Consider the following 19650-nt stretch of genomic DNA (forward strand, 5'->3'; position numbering starts at 1 on the left):
TGGGTAGCGTCCCATGTACTCTGACTACGAAGACACTCTTGACCCCTGTTCTCCACGCGTGCACTCAACACCCGTCCACAAGGCGAGCCGCCGTCTGCGAGGCCTACCACCGCAGTTCTGCCAACTGACAGCGCCGGCAAGGGCCATGACATCCACCACGGCTAGCCAGACAACTCAGCACCGGGAATGCCCCGCCATTCGTCCTTCACGCACCTCGGTCGCCGCCACGGTTCCACGGGGACAGGTTCGAGGGCGTTGAAGACTGGTTGGCGAGCTTTGACCGAGTGGCGGGTTTCAATGAGTGGGACGGCGAGCGCAAATTGCGCAACGTCTACTTTGGGCTATACAGGACTCAGCCAGACGTGCTTTGAGAAACACAAAAGAAGGATCCATGACAAACAAAAATTTATTCCACAGCGAATTAAAAAGCACTGTCTGCACACACAAAAAAAAACTAGGCCTCGGCCTCGGTCTCTTCGAACTCTCCCTCATCATCAGCTGTGGCCTCCTGGTACTGTTGGTATTCGGACACCAGGTCGTTCATGTTGCACTCTGCCTCTGTGAACTCCAACTCGTCCATGCCCTCTCCGGTGTACCAGTGCAGAAAGGCCTTGCGGCGGAACATAGCTGCGAAAAAAATATATGTATCAAGCAGGCGTGGTCACACTACATTCAATACGTCGATCCATACAATAGGCACAAACGGGCTTTAATAAAACGATTTGCTTTTGAGAACCACCTTCAAATCAAAGACGTAGTTACCGGTAAACTGTTCGGAGATTCGCTTGAAAAGCTCTTGAATGGCTGTGCTGTTCCCAATGAAAGTAGCCGACATCTTCAGACCTCGAGGCGGTATGTCACAGACTGCAGTCTTGACGTTGTTCGGTATCCATTCGACGAACGAGCCAGAGTGCTTGTTCTGGATGTGTAGCATCTGGTCATCCACTTCCCGCATGCTCATTCGGCCTCTGAAGACTGCAGCCACTGTCAAGTAACGGCCGTGACGGGGGTCGCAAGCAGCCATCATGTTTTTGGCATCGAACATCTGTTGCGTCAGTTCCGGCACCGTCAGAGCCCGGTACTGGAGGCCGCCCCGGGAAGTGAGCGGAGCAAAGCCAGGCATAAAGAAGTGGAGGCGCGGGAAGGGCACCATGTTCACGGCCAATTTGCGAAGATCAGCATTCAGCTGTCCAGGAAACCTGAAATAGCAGTGAAGAGGCTTTAAAATGTGTACATAAATGCATACATAGGAGAATTCCGATTGCGTAAGTAGGCCGAGATATATATTCGCATATTATAAAAGTCATTAAGAGGTTGATGCTCGTGCAGCAACATAACCATATAAAATGGCTTGATGTTGCACAGCGGGTTTTTTTAGAATACTGCATGGAATATTGCGGTATTCCGGTATTCAGAAATTTCGTGCAAACGATTTGGATGTGCTCGAGACCTATCACAAAAAATTGCACTGATTTTCTGCCTGTTCGGAGTCTATAGAATACTGGTCGGCCAATTATTCAATTATCCCGACAACACTGCTCAATTTAGGAGCTACTTCAACTGACTTTAAAGCTGCTTACGAGGCGCGAATGTCTTGAACCAAATTGCCTTAGACCACAGTCGCAATTTCATTTAATTTTTTTCCTTGACTTTTCCAAAGCGTTCGAGCGGGTTTCGCACCAGAAATTTATATACAAACAAAAGGATTTAATTGGCGATGGTCCCGTCCCACAATGGATCAGCAGTTTTTTGTCTGAACGTTACCAATTTGTCCAATTCGACGGAAATACCTCCGACATTATTCCCGTTTTATCTGGTGTCCCCCAAGGATCTGTACTGGCGCCTATTTTATTTTTGCTATTTATTAATGATATAACTAACGAAAATTAAGTACAAATGAGACTGTTTGTAGACGATTGCGTTCTTTATCATAAAATTAAACTTCAGTCTGACCATATCAAACTAAATAGCGCTTTGCATGAAGTTTTTCAGTGGTGCCATGATTGGAGTATTGTCATTAACCAAGACAAGACTGTTTCTATGTCCATCACAAAGAAAAAAATTCCGCTTAAGTTCACTTATGGTTCTGAGCACTGCGCTACGAACTGTTAGGGAATACCGATATCTGGGCATCCTTATCTCATCCGACCTGAAGTGGACAACGGACGTTCAGTATGTAGCAAATAAGGCAATGAACAAACTGCTTTTCCTCAAAGGTGCCTTGGAAAACTCCCGAAATAAAGCTTCTGGCATACACTACACTTATCCGCCCGCTATTAGAATATGCTAACATTACACAGTTCCCTTATACAAGTACTACTGTAGCCGCACTGGAAAGTGAGCAGCGAAAAGCTGCGCGATTTATCTATAACCAGTAAAGACGCACAGATTCACCTACTGAACTTTTGCATCGCGCAGGACTTCAGCCTTTATCTATCCGATCGAAACTGCACCGCTTGAAATTCTTCTAGTTTCCTCTGCACAATTCACTTAAGCTTAACTCTGAAGACTTCGTCAATATAAGCCACTCCAGAATCACCCGCCGTAAACATCCTGTCACACGTGATGATTTTTTTTTGTTGCAATAACACATTCTATTTTTCTTTTTTTCCGCGAGAAGTGCGCGAATGGAATGCACTTTACGCTTCAAATTGTAATGCAGCCAACAGTCCTCAAATTTTTGGAGCTTGCCGAGCTGTGTATATTGCCACAAAACTGACTAAATATTGTTAAAATGTTTGTGATATAAACTTTGTTCTGCATAACTGTTTACCTCGAATTTGTTAGTTCTTGTCTTGCTTTAACTAGACCCATCCTTTTCATTGTACAACTGCTTACTGTTCTATAAATGTTTTATCTGGAAGCTATGCATTTTTTGAAGTCCGCTCACCCCTGTAAAAACCCCGCTTGGCGTTGACAGTATATCGAAATAAAATAAAAATAAAAAATAAAATATAGATTATGACAAAGTGCAGTTTGAGCCATTTAAATTAATAAGAAAAGAACCACACCGGCACCACTACTGTATCGCGGGTATCAGTTAAAACGGCAAAAATAAGATGCGAAGCCATTCAGGCAACTGCGGATGCCTTCACGCGGCTGATGGGCGCCAACGCGGTCGCTCAACAACATAGCTAAGTTCCCCCCTTACCATCGAGGGGATCCAGCCTAGTTCGTCCACTTCCTGCATATATACGGCGTCTTTTAGAAAAATTCGCACCTTACGCGACAACCTGCCTTGTAGTCGTTGCTGCAAACCTTCGAAAATAAATGGCAAGCCCCTCACGATGTGTGAACCGTATGTCTCCTCGCATTATGCGCACGCGCTCTGCCACGCTGCTTTCTGAAAAAAAAAAATACTGTTCGACAACGATGCAGAACTCTTGCTGAAAACCCAACAGAATTTAGTGTAAGTGAATTATCAAGCAGATTTCTCGAATTCATTTGGAATGGACCAGCATAGTCCCTTCCAACCGTCGACATCCGATGAGATGACTGCGGCAACTTCATTGACCCTCTGCCCTGTAGCGTAGTACCCCATGGCAACGAAGTTAATAGTCGGAAAGACCCTTCTACGATTATAACTCCATGAATTGTAATCATAGGCATAGATACTGGATTTACGGCAGACCTTGCTAAAGTAATCTTGTACTACAATAATACCAGCCACGGTACGACAACTGCCTGCCGTCCACAGGCCAGCATACTGACGCAACGCTTACAACATAATCGTCAGCATGCTAGCCTTCTACGCTGACACTGAAGCACCTGTATAGATCTGTGCAGGTGTGCAAGATATGTAACACCATCGTGCTGCCCTTCGCCACGCGGAGTGATCGTACGGATGTAACGCTGCCAGGTTCCCGGTCATGCCGTAGTTTTCCTACTAGAAATTTGGTTATTTTACTGTCCAAAAAACAACTCGCTTTTCGGAGAATCTGCGTGCTTGCTAGCCTGACTACCGCCTCGCGGAGAACTGTAGTGAAGGGGTGTGCGCCTGTCCTGAGACATGCACGACTTACATAGTTGTCCCCATAACAGACTCTGGGTCTGTACACCTATGCAGCGGTTTGTTTTCGAATTTTGGACCGATGATAATATTGCGCTTGTGCTGCCGCAATGGCACAGTGGTTATGGCGCTCGGCTGCTGGGACGAAAGACGCGGATCTGATCCCGGCCGCGGAAGTCGAATTTCGATGGAGGCGAAATTCTGGAGGCCCGTGTGCTGCGCGATGTCAGTGCACGTCAAAGAACCCCAGGTGGTCGAAATTTCCGGAACCCTTCACTACGGCGTCTCTCGTAGCCTGAGTTGTTTTGGGACGTTAAACCCTCATTAACCAAACCAAACCATATTGCGCTTGTATACACGCGGAAGCTGAGCACTCACCGAAGGCATGTGGTCACACCAGACATAGTTGCGGAGACCAAGTGGTTGAGGTCTCCGTACGTTGGAGTAGTGAGCTTCAGCGTCCGGAAGCAGATGTCATAGAGCGCCTCGTTGTCGATGCAGAAGGTCTCGTCGGTGTTCTCCACAAGCTGATGCACAGAAAGGGTAGCATTGTAGGGCTCGACGACGGTGTCCGAAACCTACAGAAAACGGCAGAAGAACCGCGATTACCAGGTGCAGGCAAGCATTATTTCAAACTCTACGAAAACAAAAAGCAAAAAGATAACACATTTGATGTAAAGCTTCGGTCACCGTTACCGTGAACACGCGAGCGAATTCTGTTCGATGTTATTCTTATACTTTCTTGCGCGATTCGAGCGATCTTCACCGCTGTTAAGAAAACGAAAGTAGCACATGACGCGATACAACAACACGCGCCGCGAAAGCGTGTAAATGACGTGGTGCACAGGAAGGACATGAACCCCTGTTCGTGTTGACGCCGATCAGCGCTGTAGCACAACGACGACTAAATTTGTTCTGATGGGTATTGTCACACACCTTTGGAGAGGGCACTACACTGTAGGTGTTCATGATGCGATCGGGGTACTCTTCACGGATCTTCGAGATGAGCAGTGTGCCCATGCCAGATCCAGTACCTCCGCCCAGGGAGTGGGTCAGCTGGAATCCCTGCAGGCAGTCGCAGGACTCCGCTTCCTTGCGCACGACGTCGAGCACCGAGTCCACCAGTTCGGCCCCCTCGGTGTAGTGGCCCTTAGCCCAGTTGTTGCCCGCACCTCCCTGACCTGAACGGGGAACATTGTCAGAGGCGTACACTCGTGCAAACTCTATTATGAAGGAAATCAGTACTAGAATATGCAATTAAGGAAAGCCATGCACTGGGCGAAATGCACACAGCAGCCTGGAACGCGGAAATAACTAGACTTATGCTTTGTGGTGGACGTAGTGAGTAGAGGGATAAGCAACGCACAACACAGTTGAAGTTAACAGTTTGCGCAAGTTTACGATAATGTGGCGTGTGAAAGAGGTTGAAAATATATGTTCACGTCTGCAAACAATTCAACAAATCATGGCTTGTATTGTACTCGGCTACAGAACCCAATCTCTCCAGCGAGTCACTATGTAAACGGGTGGCAAATGACATGAACACCGGGGCGGGAGAACCGCCTCCTGTAATCATATCCTGTATTATATCTGTCTCTAATCTTTTGTTTTATGCCGGATTGTCCCCGCAGAGGGCCACCTCCCTTCCTTGTGTAATGCGCCACCTATCCGTTCTGCTGAGTGATGTGATGTTGTGTCAAAGGCGGATGGAAGCTTTTCTAGCGATTGCTACGCTAGGGTATAGCCGGCCCATTTCGGGTAAGCATGTCTAGTCACTATTGCTAATGAGCCACTAGTTGCACCGAGCCATAGGTGTTCCGCCGCTGCGCCGCTCCGCACCTTTCCTAAAAATTCGATTTTCAAGTTGCTCTTTCTGTTTTTCTTCTTTCCATCCCTCCTTTATCCCTTCCATTATGGGCCGGTTCTAGTGTCCACCGAGACATATGAGACAGTTACTGCGCCATTTCTTTTATTTATTTATTTTTTTTTATTTATCAATACTGCAATCCCCTCTGGGGATTTTAGCAGGGTGGGATACAATAAATACATAATGAAAACAATAACACAGACAAAGCATATAATACAAATTAGATCCATGGAGCGTATAAACAGTTAAAGACAACACATTTCTAAACAATACCTGAAATAAATGCCGTAGTGATGATTTTGAAATTTGATCATTGGTTAGTAGATTCCATTCAGTTACTGTTCGGGGAAAGAAAGAATACTTAAAACAGTTATTATGGGTGCTAAAGGCGGTTATTGTGCGACTGTGTCTCTGCCTTGTAGAATACCCAGATGAAAAACTAATTATTCCCGTGAGGTCGGTTTTATAATGACCGTTAATAAGTTGAAAGAGGAATTTTAGTCGTGATACACGGTTTCTTTGCGTTAATGGTGGCAGGTTTGCTTTCATTAGTAGTTCGGTTACTGATGTACGTCCAAAGCTATTATATATGAAGCGAACTGCTTTTCTTTGCACCATTTCCATCTTGGTGATGTTAGTCTTGGTGAAAGGGTCCCAAATTACACATGCATAGTCTAGTATCGGCAGAATTACACTTTTGTATGCGAGCAGACGGACAGAAGGGGTGGAAAGTCTCAAAGCCCTCCTCAAGAATAATAATTTGCGGTTAGCATTAGCTACTACATATTCAAGGTGCTTAGTCCAAGTGAGATCATTAGTGATCCAGAGTCCTAGATACTTGTAGTGTGTTACTTCGGAGAGAAATATGTCGTTAGTAGCATATGGATATTTAAGTTTGTGTTTCTTGCGTGTAATGGTCATAAAAACAGTTTTTTGAAAATTAATTGACATTTGCCAAGATATGCACCAGGCAACAACTTGTCCTAAGGCATTGTTCAGCAGTTCCTGGTCAGCGGCATTCTCTATTTCCGAGTACAATACACAGTCGTCAGCATAAAGTTTAACCTTAACGGGAATACCATGCAGTACATCATTAATAAACAAAAGAAACAAAAGAGGCCCAAGCACCGAGCCCTGCGGGACGCCAGAGCCAACTGAAAGTCGTTCTGAATGGTGGTCATTAAAAACCACAAATTGTTCTCTGTTTTTAAGATAAGCCGCAAGCCAATTAATTAGTTGAGAATTTTTCAGTATTGCGCCTAATTTGTGAAGTAACTTTTTATGAGACACCTTGTCGAAAGCCTTTGAAAAATCCATAAAAACAGCGTCTATTTGTTTCCCATTGTTAATTGCTTCAGCAAAGTCATGCACTGTTAGAACCAATTGGGTATTTGTAGAGTAGCCTTTTCGAAAACCATGTTGATGCTTCGTAAGTATATTATGTTTCTCCAAGAACTCTGAGATATGATTATGAATTATGTGTTCCAAAAGTTTACATACCGTAGATGTTAAAGAAATTGGGCGGTAATTTTGAATGCACTGTTTTTTTCCTGCCTTATGTAGTGGTTTCACTGTGGCAGTCCTCCAGTCGCTCGGCACTTGTCCCTCGCACAATTATCTCGTGAACAGAACGTGCAGGTATTTTGAGGTCCATTCTGCATACCGCTTTAAAAATGTGTTTGGAATGTTGTCCGGACCGCAAGACTTTTTAATGTCCAGATTTAAAAGCATGTTTAGTATTCCTGTTTCACTTATTTTAACATCGGGTATAGGTGACGTAGGTAATTCGAAAGACGGCATTACGCCATTATCTTTAGTAAAGACGGACTTAAAATGTTTATTAAATGCATTTGCTATTTCCTTGTCATCGCACACATCTTTACCATCAACATGAAACACATCACATTCCTTGGAAGTCGGAGAAATAGAACGCCAAAACTTTTCTGGAGCTGTAGTTATGAAACTGGGCAGTGATTCACCATAGTAGCGTTGTTTATCGGCATATACTTTATTTTTAAGGCGGGAGGAAATTTCGTCAATCTTGTTTTTGACCGCCTGTGCAGCATGGATTTTCAATCTTTTCTTAAGACGCTTCAATTGCCTTTGGAGTCGTAACGTCTCACGGGAGATCCAGGGGTTCCTGCCGTTTTTCTTTTTAGTTATCAGCGGGACAAAACGGTCAATGCACTCTTTTACTAATTTTTTAAACCTGCACCAAAGCGAATGCACATCATCTGTGCTATCTGAAAAGGCATCGAAGTTAAGCGAAAGTATGTCAATGATTGATACATCATCGGCTCGAGAAAAGTTTGAGTAAGATGGATATTTAGGCTTGCTATCCAAGACGGCACCAGCAATGGTGAGTAGGACAGCTTCGTGGTCTGAAATTCCAGGTACTATTTTGTAATTTGTGTCTGCGCCTATTGATCCGCTGACAAAAAAATAGGTCAAGGACTGACAGAGAACTGCCCTGAATTCTTGTGCTTTGTTCCACAATCTGCAATAAATCAAAGGAAAAAGCAATGTCCAACATTGCTTCACCTAAAGCGTCATGTTTTTCAAGTGAGAACGTCGACCAGTCTATATTAGGTAAATTAAAATCACCTGACAATATAATACGATCACCAAGTTTGACATTCGTGTACAAATATTGTTTGAGATCGTCTAGAACGGAAACGGTAGAACTAGGGGGCCTATACATTGCTGCAATAACATATCTAACATTTCCATAGTATGTTTTACAAAAAATACGCTCTACATTGGGTATATCAGACATTGGGAAAATTCGCAAGGTTGACTTAAAGAGTATGCTAACGCCTCCACCTCTACCATCACGGTCTTTTCTGTACGAACTGTAGCCAGTGGGTACAAACTCACTGTCAAATACTGTGTCGTTAAGCCAAGTCTCAGTCAAAACCGCAATTTCTGGATCGTGCAAAAGCAGAAGAGCCTCCAACTCAGCAGTCTTGCTTAGAACACTCCTACAATTAACATTTAATATTTTCAGGGTCCGAGGTTTATTGGTGAGAAGTCAGTTTGATTTCTTTCTAAGCCTGAAGCGAGAACCTTTCGCTTCGTCCCAACCAAATAGGACGTTATCAACGCTTAGTTTATCGAATAATAACTTTGCTTTGGCTCCTTCGTCTCTCTCTTCTTTACAGCTTTTCCATAACTGTTTACGTATTTCTCGAACTCGTTTTGAATAATCCTCAGCTATTGATATGCCGGAGTCTTTGAGCTTGTGACATGATTGTAATATGGACATTTTTTTCACGGAAATCGAGCAGTTTTAAAATGACAGGTCGCACCTTGCTTGCTTCCTTTTTACCCATTCTATGGCATCTTTCGACGCCACTTACCGTTAAACCCAGCTTTTCCTGAAAAACGCCGTTTGTTACTTTCTCTTCCAGTTCATGGTTAGACTCAATGCTGTCCTCCTCTATACCGTAAATGATAAGGTTATTTCTTCTACCTCTGTTTTCTAAGTCATCCATCTGGTTTCTAACTAAAGTAAGCTGCCCCTGAAGTTCTGATATGGTAGATTCCATATCTTTCACCTTCGTGGCTAAGACATTTAGGCCGGATAACTGTCTCTCAATACCGTCAATCCGCTCAGTTAAAGAGGAAAGCTTGTCTTCTATCTTGTTTTGTGATGCCTGTAGGCCCTCCATTGTTGAAGTAATCTTACCCTGGCCTGCTAGTAACTCCGATAGCATCTCTTTTTCAGTTGGACCAGGATTTGCTTCAATATCGCCACAAGACAACAGATCTTTCGATAATGTAATAACACAAGACAGAAAGCACTCAACGCTCAGTGGGCAGGGCAGCAGCACCAAAACCAAACAAAACAAGTGAGCCGCCGGCGCTCATTTGGTTCATTGGTGTTTACAACGTAGAAGCCGTTCATTTTTACGAAAGGAAACGCGCACAAGTGGCTCCCTGGGTCAGTGGACACCTCACTTTCGCTTTCTTGTAACGTGGCGGTGGCATCCAAGTGCAAAAACTTAGTTTGGATTAGTTCAGTTAATCCAGGGTATACAAAGCGAAAGGTGTCGGAGTTCACTGTGTTCTTCGGCGTTGACAATTTTCAAGACGGCATTGGCTTTGAACAAAGGAAGGGCGCATAACTGGCTGCCTGGGTATGCGGACGCCGCATTCGTGCTTTGACGCATGTGGCAGTGGTTAGAGAGAGATGTGGCCTGAATGCAATAGTGCTGACAGCGTTGTGTCTGACATGAGGCAGTGAAGCAATGGCTAGGCCGCAGCGTTCGTTTGGTTATCAATATCTCGCGATCAACCATTAATTCCATGCCACCTCCCAGGGTGACAAGGAGGGCGCGCTGCCTATACACTGTGGGGAACGCAATCAAAGCAGTCTTTTGCAGTAGACACCAACGCCACGTACATGAAAGCGAGATTTAGGTCTCCACTAACCCACGGAGCCGGTTGTGCGCCGCGGTGGCTCAGGGGTTAGGGCGCTCGGCTACTGATCCGGAGCTCTGGAGCACTAGGGCATATAATCAGGCTTGCGATGATTATATGCCCACTAGATGCATGCGAATGTCCGGACCCCGTAGAGTGTCTGTTACGGGTCCAAATGGACTTATTTTTGGAAATGTGGCGAAGAGTTTGAAGGATGCATCCCTCCCGCCATCGGTTGGCCCGGTATTGCACTATCTCCGGGATAAGCCTTGTCTTTAGCGCGTCTTTACTATCCTGTCTTTCTATACCATCTTTCAACTCTCCTACTATCTGCACGTGGTTACGATTGTGGCTCGGCTAGAGCCAGTGAGCAGGCCTGTGCGCTTTCATTTTCTTTCTTCCTGGCAACAACAGACAGACAGACAGACAGATCCGGAGCTCCTGGTTTAAACCCGACCGCGGCGGCTGCGTTTTTTATGGTAGAAAAACGCTAAGGCGTCCGTGTGCTGTGCGAGGTCAGTGCAAGTTAAAGATCCCCAGGAGGTCGAAATTATTCCGTAGCCCTCCACTACGGCACCTTTTTCTTCATTTCTTCTTTCACTCCCTCGTTTATTCCTTCCCTTACGACGCTGTTCAGGTCTCCAACGATATACGAGACGGATACTGCGCTATTTTCTTTCCCAAAAACCAATTATTATTTTATTATTACGCCTATCCTTTCGTGAAAATGAACGGCCTTTTCAAAGTGGTCAACGCCAATGAACTATGAACACCGTCGGCTGACTAGTTTTGTTTGGTTTATGAGGAAAGGAATTGGCTCAGTATCCGTCTCGCATATCTCGGTGGACACCCGAACCGCGCCGTAAAGGAAGGGGTAAAGGAGACAGGGAAAGAAGAAAGAGAAAACTCAAAATTGAAAGTTGGATTTTGAGGAAAGGCGTGGCACTGCGCAGCGGCGCAACACATGTGGCTCGGTGCTACTAGTGGCGCAAGCACAGTAGTGACTAGGGAGCGAAAGAGAGAGAGAAATATACGCGGTGTGGCGCGCGTTCTGGCGTTATGTGCTTCCTCGGAGCCCCGCCACGGCGAAATCGCAAGTTTGCGGCCAGTAAAGCTTTCGTTTTAAAACCCCCTTTGATTGTCTTCCGCACTTTGTAAATGCAGCGCGTCCACCCTGCCTCTGTCTCAGGTGGCAGTAGATGATCGCGAGAGGCTGATCGCCCAATGAACGCTGCGGCCTATTGCTGCAGTGCCGCGTGTCTACCACGAAGTTTTCAGTGCTAGTGTATGCAGCCCACTTCTCCACCATCGTCATGTACCTCGAAGGGCAAGCGAAGCCTCCACTGACCCGGGGAGCCAGTTTACGCACTTCCTTAAGCGTCTATAACGGTGTCCACGCCAATGAACACATTGAACGCAGACAGCTGCCCCGCCGCGGTGGCTCAGTGGTTAGGGCGCTCGACTACTGATCCGGAGTTCCCGGGTTCGAACCCGACCGCGGCGGCTGCGTTTTTATGGAGGAAAAACGTTAAGGCGCCCGTGTGCTGTGCGATGTCAGTGCACGTTAAAGATCCCCAGGTGGTCGAAATTATTCCGGAGCCCTCCACTACGGCACCTCTCTCTTCCTTTCTTCTTTCACTCCCTCCTTTATCCCTTCCCTTACGGCGCGGTTCAGGTGTCCAATGATATATGAGACAGATACTGCGCCATTTCCTTTCCCCAAAAACCAATTATTTAATTATTATTAGACAGCTTTTGCATTGTATATCCTCGATTAATGGAGCTAGCAATAATTGGTTTTTGGGGAAAGGAAATGGCGCAGTATCTGTCTCATATATCGGCGGACACCTGAACTGCGCCGTAAGGGAAGGTATAAAGGCAGGAGTGAAAGAAGAAAGGAAGAAAGAGGTGCCGTGATGGAGGGCTCCGGAATAATTTCGATCACCTGGGGATCTTTAACGTGCACTGACATCGCAAAGCGGCAGTGCGAGAAAAAAGAGAGGCTTCCTTCATGACTTTCAAGGATTGGCTACAAGTGCTACTTAATGAGTTACCAGTAAATCTGGAAAAAATAACATGTTCCATAGCTGTACATATATACAAGCTATCCTCAATTTGTTTACCTCAATACCGCACCTGTGGCCTAGTGGTTTGAGCAACCGCCTCGCATGCGGGGCCAGGGTTCGGTCCCCAGTGCCGCTGGGTACCCACCAGTGATATAATAGGCACAATCTTCCCCTTGCCTGATGCTCAGATTTTTTAGAGTGAAATGCTTCGGAAATCGGTCTCTGACCCCATCTTACGTTTTATTTTCATTTTATTTTTGAAATGGCGCATGTGTTGCCTCTGTCGTTGTATGCTCTTTTCACGGCGCACTATATTCTTGATGAACCGCCAAGCTTGCGTCTCAATCTTGGTGGACTAGGTTTCGCAAGGAATTGATGAGAATGCCCATAGATCAAACTCGAAGTACTTGATTCCGTGGCTGTATTAAACTGACTGCCACTCGGACTGGATTATAATCAGCGAGGATTCGCAGTGCGTACAGAGATGTGCATACAAATTTAGCCAGTTGTGCGCTTTTATGATTAGTCTATACTGTGCGCTCTTGTGGGTGTGTTTATGTAGTAGGTTTTAAGCCGAGCAGCCCCTTACCGAACACAAAGTTGTCCGGCCGGAAGAGTTGTCCAAAGGGTCCCGAGCGGACGGCGTCTATGGTTCCCGGCTCCAGGTCAACCAGGATGGCCCGAGGCACGTATTTACCTCCTCAAACAAAAAACAAATATCACTTAGGGGCAACAAACATACCGTACAGTTATTAAAAGTACCTGCGTCACAACAAAGCCAGTTAAAGAAGCAATGAAAATAGAGCGCGCCAACTGAAGATGTCAAAGCAAAATAAAAGCGGCACTACTAGGACCTTGCGCCACCTCACGGTTTTTAAATAGCAGATCCAATTATGTTTAATCAAAGATATCAATAACTTTCAGCAGAAAAACAGAAGGTGAAATGTTGATAGATAATTTGAGATGGATGAATAAGATGTTTCTACATTAACGTCCTGTTGCAACTCCTGTTGCGATTCTGTTCCGTATTAAGAAACTTACAGTGTAGTATATGGGATTAACTTTCCGAATACTGTACATGGGCTGTGATCAACGCAGTAGTGCAGGCCTCTGGATAAATTTTCACCACCTGGGATTGATTTACGCGCAATAAGATCGCAGAACACACGGCTCTTTAGAATCTCGCCTCCATAGAAATGCGTCTACCGAATCATGGATTTCATGATCGAGCCCCTTCCAAATGAAGCACAGCGGTGGTAATATTAGCAAACATAGAGTTAAAAACGCCTTACAAACTCACTGCAGCAAGAGGAAACGTTGGAGAGGGGAGACTTACTATGTCCTCGTCAAACCTGACGAGGGAATTCAGAACTCGGGTTCGAACCCGACCGCGGCGGTTGCGTTTTTATGGAGGCAAAACGCTAAGGCGCCTGTGTACTGTGCGATATCATTGCACGTTAAAGATCAACAGGTGGTCGAAATTCTTTGGAGCCCTCTACTACGGCACCTCTCTCTTCCTTTCTTCTTTCACTCCCTCCTTTATCCCTTCCCTTACGGCGCGGTTCAGGTGTCCGCCGATATATGAGACACACTGCGCCATTTCCTTTCCCCAAAAACCAATTATTATTATTCAGAACTCATTCTCGTTGTTAACATTCATTGCCTATGAGAAAAAAAGCCTTTGATAAAGATCCTTCAAACTAATCCCTGCGGGAATTCTGGCAATGCAACCTGAAAAGCTGCAATGGCCTAACATAACATGCCGCAAGCAGAAGAGGCCACTAGACGTTGCACTGTGATCTAACTAAAAATGCGCGATAGGTTGTACAATTTAAAGCTCAAACATCAAAGGCCTGCCGTTGAAGAAGCTCCATTGAGAATCCAGATAAGAGCTTAACACCACAAACAGCGCTGTTAAGACAGGAGCGAGAATATGAGACACCCATACACACAGCATTCGGTTTTGTCTTTCGCTTGCTGTTTTTGTTGAAGTCATCTGCCAACCAGCCCGGCAAATTTCCGTAATGCTTAGCAGCGCGAAACAGCCGCAAGGCAAGTTCAACGCGACGGGCAAGCTTCAAAGTGAAATTATCAACCGAAATACTGCAAGACGCGTACCGGAGGCCTCATTGTAGTAGACATTGATGCGCTCCAACTGGAGGTCCAAATCGCCATGGTACGCCCCGCTTGGATCGATGCCGTGCTCATCAGAAATCACTTCCCAAAACTGAAGACGGGAAAAGATACCAGTAATTAATCAGAGTGGCGTCACATCGCGCAGAGGCGACAGTCAAAGCATATTTACAGGCTGGAATTCACAGCGAAAGCAACATAACTGCTACAGTTACACTTGTCAACTGGTGTTTGTAGTCAACTCGTCATCTTCCATCGATTCCCACACATCATGTGTTTTGCTGATGGCGGAAAGCCGGCAGGACCTAAGACCACTTGAGGCCTTTGAATTACGTCATACGCAAAAACTAGGTCATACGAAAAAAAATTCCGGCAAAGAATCTTCGCCGATCGCTTTGCGGCAGTCATTTGCCATGACACTTCCATGTCACCTCTCCGCCGAGACCGATTGCCTGGAATTTTCTTACAACCGGGAATAACGTCTGAGCTATATGACATAAAACAACAAAAATATTATAACGCTCTCAAAGTGCGAGCAGTAATTAAAAGGTCAGAGCGAGAACAGCGGTCAGGAATAAGAGATTCGATGCGCATTAGGGCACATTATTGTCCCACGCAAAGAGGCCACAACAAAGAACGAAAGCAGTACGTCTGCTAAAAGCCGCGACTGCTTCACAGGTAATTACTTTCGCCCGTATCCTGAAACGAGATTCTATAACGCGGCGTTTAGGACGAAACGTAATCGCCAACGTAAAACGCGCCGGGACAGGCACTGGGACCGAATGGCTATCGCGATCCTTTGAGCCGTGAAATAACCCACAAGGTGGTAGAGGTGGCTTACCTTCGCCCCAATCTGGTTGCCACACTGGCCTGTCTGGATGTGTACTATCTCGCGCATGTTTGATGCCACTCCGAGACTCGGCTGTCAAGATGCCGACTGGCTGCCCGGGTCAAGGGTCCACTTATTCGTTGCCTTGCGCCGCATCAACGCTCACTTCTTCCTCAACAGTACATGCTCCTATGTGTACGCGTGTCAACTCAATAACTCCTAAGAAAGTGCCACAGCCTGTTGCTGCCATAGTAAATGCGTTTCTGAGCTCATATATAAGACCTTCAGTTCACGTACCGGATGCCGTGCAAAGGATATGCGCCGTACAACGCGTACTATTTCTCGTTTCGGAAGGCATCCGACCGAACGGGGTTCTCTCAACTGGCTGCAGGGGCAAACTCGGCTTCTTCTGCTTTCTTTTCTCGGTGCTCGAAATTAGTTTCACTCGAAGGAACCCCGCGTGCATTCTTGAGCATCTTTTTCCATTTTTGTAACTTTTCGACTCGTGCACGTGCGGTCGGTTCTAAAATTTGAATCAAACCGAAAGATTGCAAGACTTTGATTCATCATCATCAGCAGCAGCAGCAGCAGCAGCAGCAGCAGCAGCAGCAGCAGCAGCAGCAGCCTGACTGGAGCCCCCAGAGGTTGGAGACCTTAGTCCATGGCCTCATTAGCTTTTCCAATCGGGTTTGCCTCGTCGATCAGTCTGCGCTGGTCATCCTGGTGTGTGCTCTCGTAACAGCGGCTTCCCATTAGGAGGGAGGGGTTGGGTGTGGGTATGGGAGGTTGGGTTGGGGGTTTAGGTGGGTCATTATCATCATCGTCGTCATCAGCCTGACTACGCCCACTGCAAGGCAAAGGCTTCTCCCATGCCTCTCCAATTATCCCTGTCCTTTGCCAGCTGCTCCCACCTTATGCCTGCAAACTTAATCTCATTCGCCCACCTAACCTTCTGCCAAACGTTGCCAGGTTGAGACTGGGTGGTTATGTGCCAATATATGCCTGGTGAACTGCAAGCTATTTACACAGAAAATTTGCGCAGAATTTGTTCATTCTGGCAGTGATTTTACTAGGTATAATGTTCGATACTTTTGATGGATCATGGAATGCTTTAGTAAATGTGGATTCACAATACGGGCCTCCTGCCGTTCCTTGGTCCGGGCGGCGTTCTGCTTTCGGTGCGTTAGGTATGCACACTGCCCGCAGAAAATTGTCTGATGTTGGTGAACGTAGCACGGCGACAGGCCGTGCGTATGCCTAATCCACTTACACCAGCTTGCTCCGACCTCCAGCATCACAGGTGCTGATAACAGGATTAGACATGCGCATGACCTTTCACTGTGCGACGTTCACCAACATGGCAGCCAAAGATCCGGGGACCGCCGTCAGAAAAAAGGATATCGGAATTTCTGCTGGTGCCCCGCCGCGGTGGCTCAGTGGTTAGGGCGCTCGACTACTGATCCGGAGTTCCCAGGTTCGAATCCGACCGCGGCGGCTGCGTTTTTATGGAGGAAAAACGCTAAGGCGCCCGTGTGCTGTGCGATGTCAGTGCACGTTAAAGATCCCCAGGTGGTCGAAATTATTCCGGAGCCCTCCTCTACGGCACCTCTCTCTTCCTTTCTTCTTTCACTCCCTCCTTTTACCCTTCCCTTACTGCGCGGTTCAATCGTTAGGGCGCTCGGCTACTGATCTGAAGTTCCCGGCTTCGAACCCGACCGCGGCGGCTGCGTTTTTATGGAGGCAAAACGCTAAGGCACTCGTGTGCTGTGCGATGTCGGTGCACGTTAAAGATCCCCAGGTGGTCAAAATTATTCCAGAGCCGTCCACTACGGCACCTATCACTTCCTTTCTTCTTTCACTCCCTCCTTTATCCCTTACGGCGCAGTTCAGATGTCCCAGATATGTGAAACAGATACTGCGCCATTTCCTTTCCCCAAAAACAAATTTTCAATTTTTGAAGCGAGAAGCTTCTCTGCGCCTGCTTTTCGAGCCGTCAGGAGGGGCCGCAAGTTTGACCTTTAATGTAGCTAGAGGTCACGGTGGCCGCAAGTTTCACCTTGAATGTAGGTAGAGGTCAAACCATGAGCATAACTGGTGGTAGCCAGGTTCGACACATGACCTCGGCTACAGCAGCGACACCAGCGGCTGCCACACCATCTATCTCGACTTTAACCTTTGACGTTGACCTCTGGTCCAGCGGGAAAAACGTCTGCCAGCATCGCATGCGCAGGTCATGAAAGTGGGTTCTGCAGATACGGCGAACTCGCCGCGGTGGCTCAATGGCTAGGGCGCTCGGCTACTGATCCGGAGTTCCCGAGTTCGAACCCGACCGAGGCGGCTGCGTTTTTATGGAGGCAAAACGCTAAGGCGCCCGTATGCTGTGTGATGTCAGTGCACGTTAAAGATCCCCGGGTGGTCGAAATTATTCCGGAGCCCTTCACTTCGGCACCTTTCTTCCTTCCTTCTTTCACTCCCTCCTATTTCCCTTCCCTTAAGGCGCCGTTCAGGTGTCGAACGATATATGAGACAGATGCTGCTTCATTTCCTTTCCCCAAAAAACAATTATTATTATTATATTATACTGCGTCATTTTCATTCCCAAAAACCAATTATTGTTATTAAAACGGCGGTGCACCTTGATGCGTTCAGGGGAACGCTAGGTGGGATGGATGCGACGCCTGCCGTGGAGACAGACACCAGAACCGCGCCCGTAAGGAAAGGAAAATAAATAAAGGTGGCTTTAAGGAAACGAAATTATTCCTTTCTCACATATCTCAGGGACGCCCGAACAGCGCCCGTAAAGGAAGGAAAATGGAATAAAGTTGGTTTAAGGAAACGAAATGACGCCTGTTTCACATATCTCGGTGGACACCCGAACCGCGCCGTAAGCGAATGAAGGATGGCTTTAAGGAGCAGGTGCTGTAGTGTTTCCACTGCACCGCATCCGTCACACACATTAGGCCCCATTCTCACAGCCGGTTTTTCACTTCCTCTGTCACCTCCGTCGCCGCCGGAGCCGACGGAGGGGGAGCCGATGGAGGGGGATGAATTTGCACCGGTTTCTCACCCAAACGGGTGACCGGTGCCGCTGGGCCCTGCTCTACGTTTCCGTCGAGCGGCGGCGACGGAGCCCCGCCCCACAAAAAACGCGCCAGTGACAGCCCGAGCTCGCCTCACAGGATCCACGGCTTGCTTGCTGCGAGCGAGAGATGGCGCTGGCGAACGTCGCGGCTTCGGCGGCGGCAATGCGTTGGTGCGCGTGCTCCCCCTGGCTGAGCAAGCCATCGCCACAGGCTGGGCTGTCATCGTCATGAGCCTCCGGGACTTGAACGTTTCAGTGCAGTGGGGCCGTGCGGGGGCCCAAGGACCTGCGTATCCTAAGCTCACCTGTGTCTATTGAAGTTTTCACCGCCACCACCACCTTACTTTCAAGGAAGCGCGTACGGCCATAGTGCGCGCTCCTGAAGCGCGATTAAAATAAGAGGCACAAATATGTCACACGCCGTAGCAGACGACACGTTTGTTTCCACACCAGGAGAGGGCGCGCGCATCGAAGCACCCTAAAGTGGACACCTGAACCGCACCGCGAGAGGAGAGGGAGAGTTTTTTTATTCGTCCAACAGAAGGGCTATCTCGCGGTTCATGGGTTAGACCCCGAAGGCTGTGGCAGCCGCCTAAATTACAAGCCGGTAGCTCTTGGACCAAGCCGGAGTCTTTAGCCAGTCGAACGATTTCTTGTTGGGCACTTGAGTCCCAGCTTCGCAGAAGGGTCGAACAGTCGTTGCGGAGCGGAAGCGTCCCCGTCTCGCATGCCGCGAAAGGAAAATGAGCCGACGCTGAGGCAGCGATCGAACGCTAACACACCTAAAATAGGTCGTAGGCTCGAGTTTCATAGCTCATAGTGAACTAATTAGGGATATCTATACCGGGTCGACAGAGCTCAGTTTCATATTGTGGTGCTTGGGCATCACGCCGGCGCCTATTGTCTTTCCATTACGTAACCAATTTCCAACAAACAGCCTTGAGCCTCCCTTTCTAAATAAACAGCTCATTCGTTCATTATTTAACCACCTCGGTTACCACCTCGGTTACTGGGTTACGATCTGCGCTACGATCTGCGCTATAACGCATAACGCTGGCACCCGAAACGCGGAAAAGCAGAGGCGAAACGCTAAGGCGCCCGTGTGCTGTGCGATGTCAGAGCACGTTAACTATCCCCAGGTGGTCGAAACTTCTCCCGAGCCGTCCACTACGTACCTCTTTCTTAATTCTCTTCTTTCACTCTCCTTTATACCGTTTGCTTAAGGCACAGTTCAGGTGACCG

The 19650-nt window shown here is 47.2% G+C and overlaps 1 protein-coding gene across 2 annotated transcripts; it reads right to left on the reverse strand.

Moving 5' to 3' along the window:
• Window positions 1-388: 388 nt before the first annotated feature.
• On the reverse strand, window positions 389-15702 carry LOC144097327 (tubulin beta-4 chain-like). 2 transcript variants are annotated; one of them, XM_077630065.1, is made up of 7 exons: window positions 15339-15702; window positions 14483-14591; window positions 12954-13061; window positions 4946-5190; window positions 4388-4587; window positions 763-1199; window positions 389-627 (listed from the first exon to the last, which is right to left on the reverse strand). In XM_077630065.1, the coding sequence occupies exons 1-7, from the start codon at window positions 15393-15395 to the stop codon at window positions 455-457; spliced, it is 1329 nt and encodes a 442-aa protein (XP_077486191.1). In that variant the 5' UTR covers window positions 15396-15702; the 3' UTR covers window positions 389-454. The 2 variants fall into 2 exon arrangements, with proteins under 2 accessions (XP_077486191.1, XP_077486190.1); XM_077630064.1 differs by having other exon boundaries at window positions 12954-13064.
• Window positions 15703-19650: the final 3948 nt, after the last annotated feature.

The sequence above is a fragment of the Amblyomma americanum genome, chromosome 7, assembly GCF_052857255.1.
Source record: "Amblyomma americanum isolate KBUSLIRL-KWMA chromosome 7, ASM5285725v1, whole genome shotgun sequence".
In the NCBI taxonomy this organism is placed as follows: Eukaryota; Metazoa; Arthropoda; class Arachnida; order Ixodida; family Ixodidae; genus Amblyomma; species Amblyomma americanum.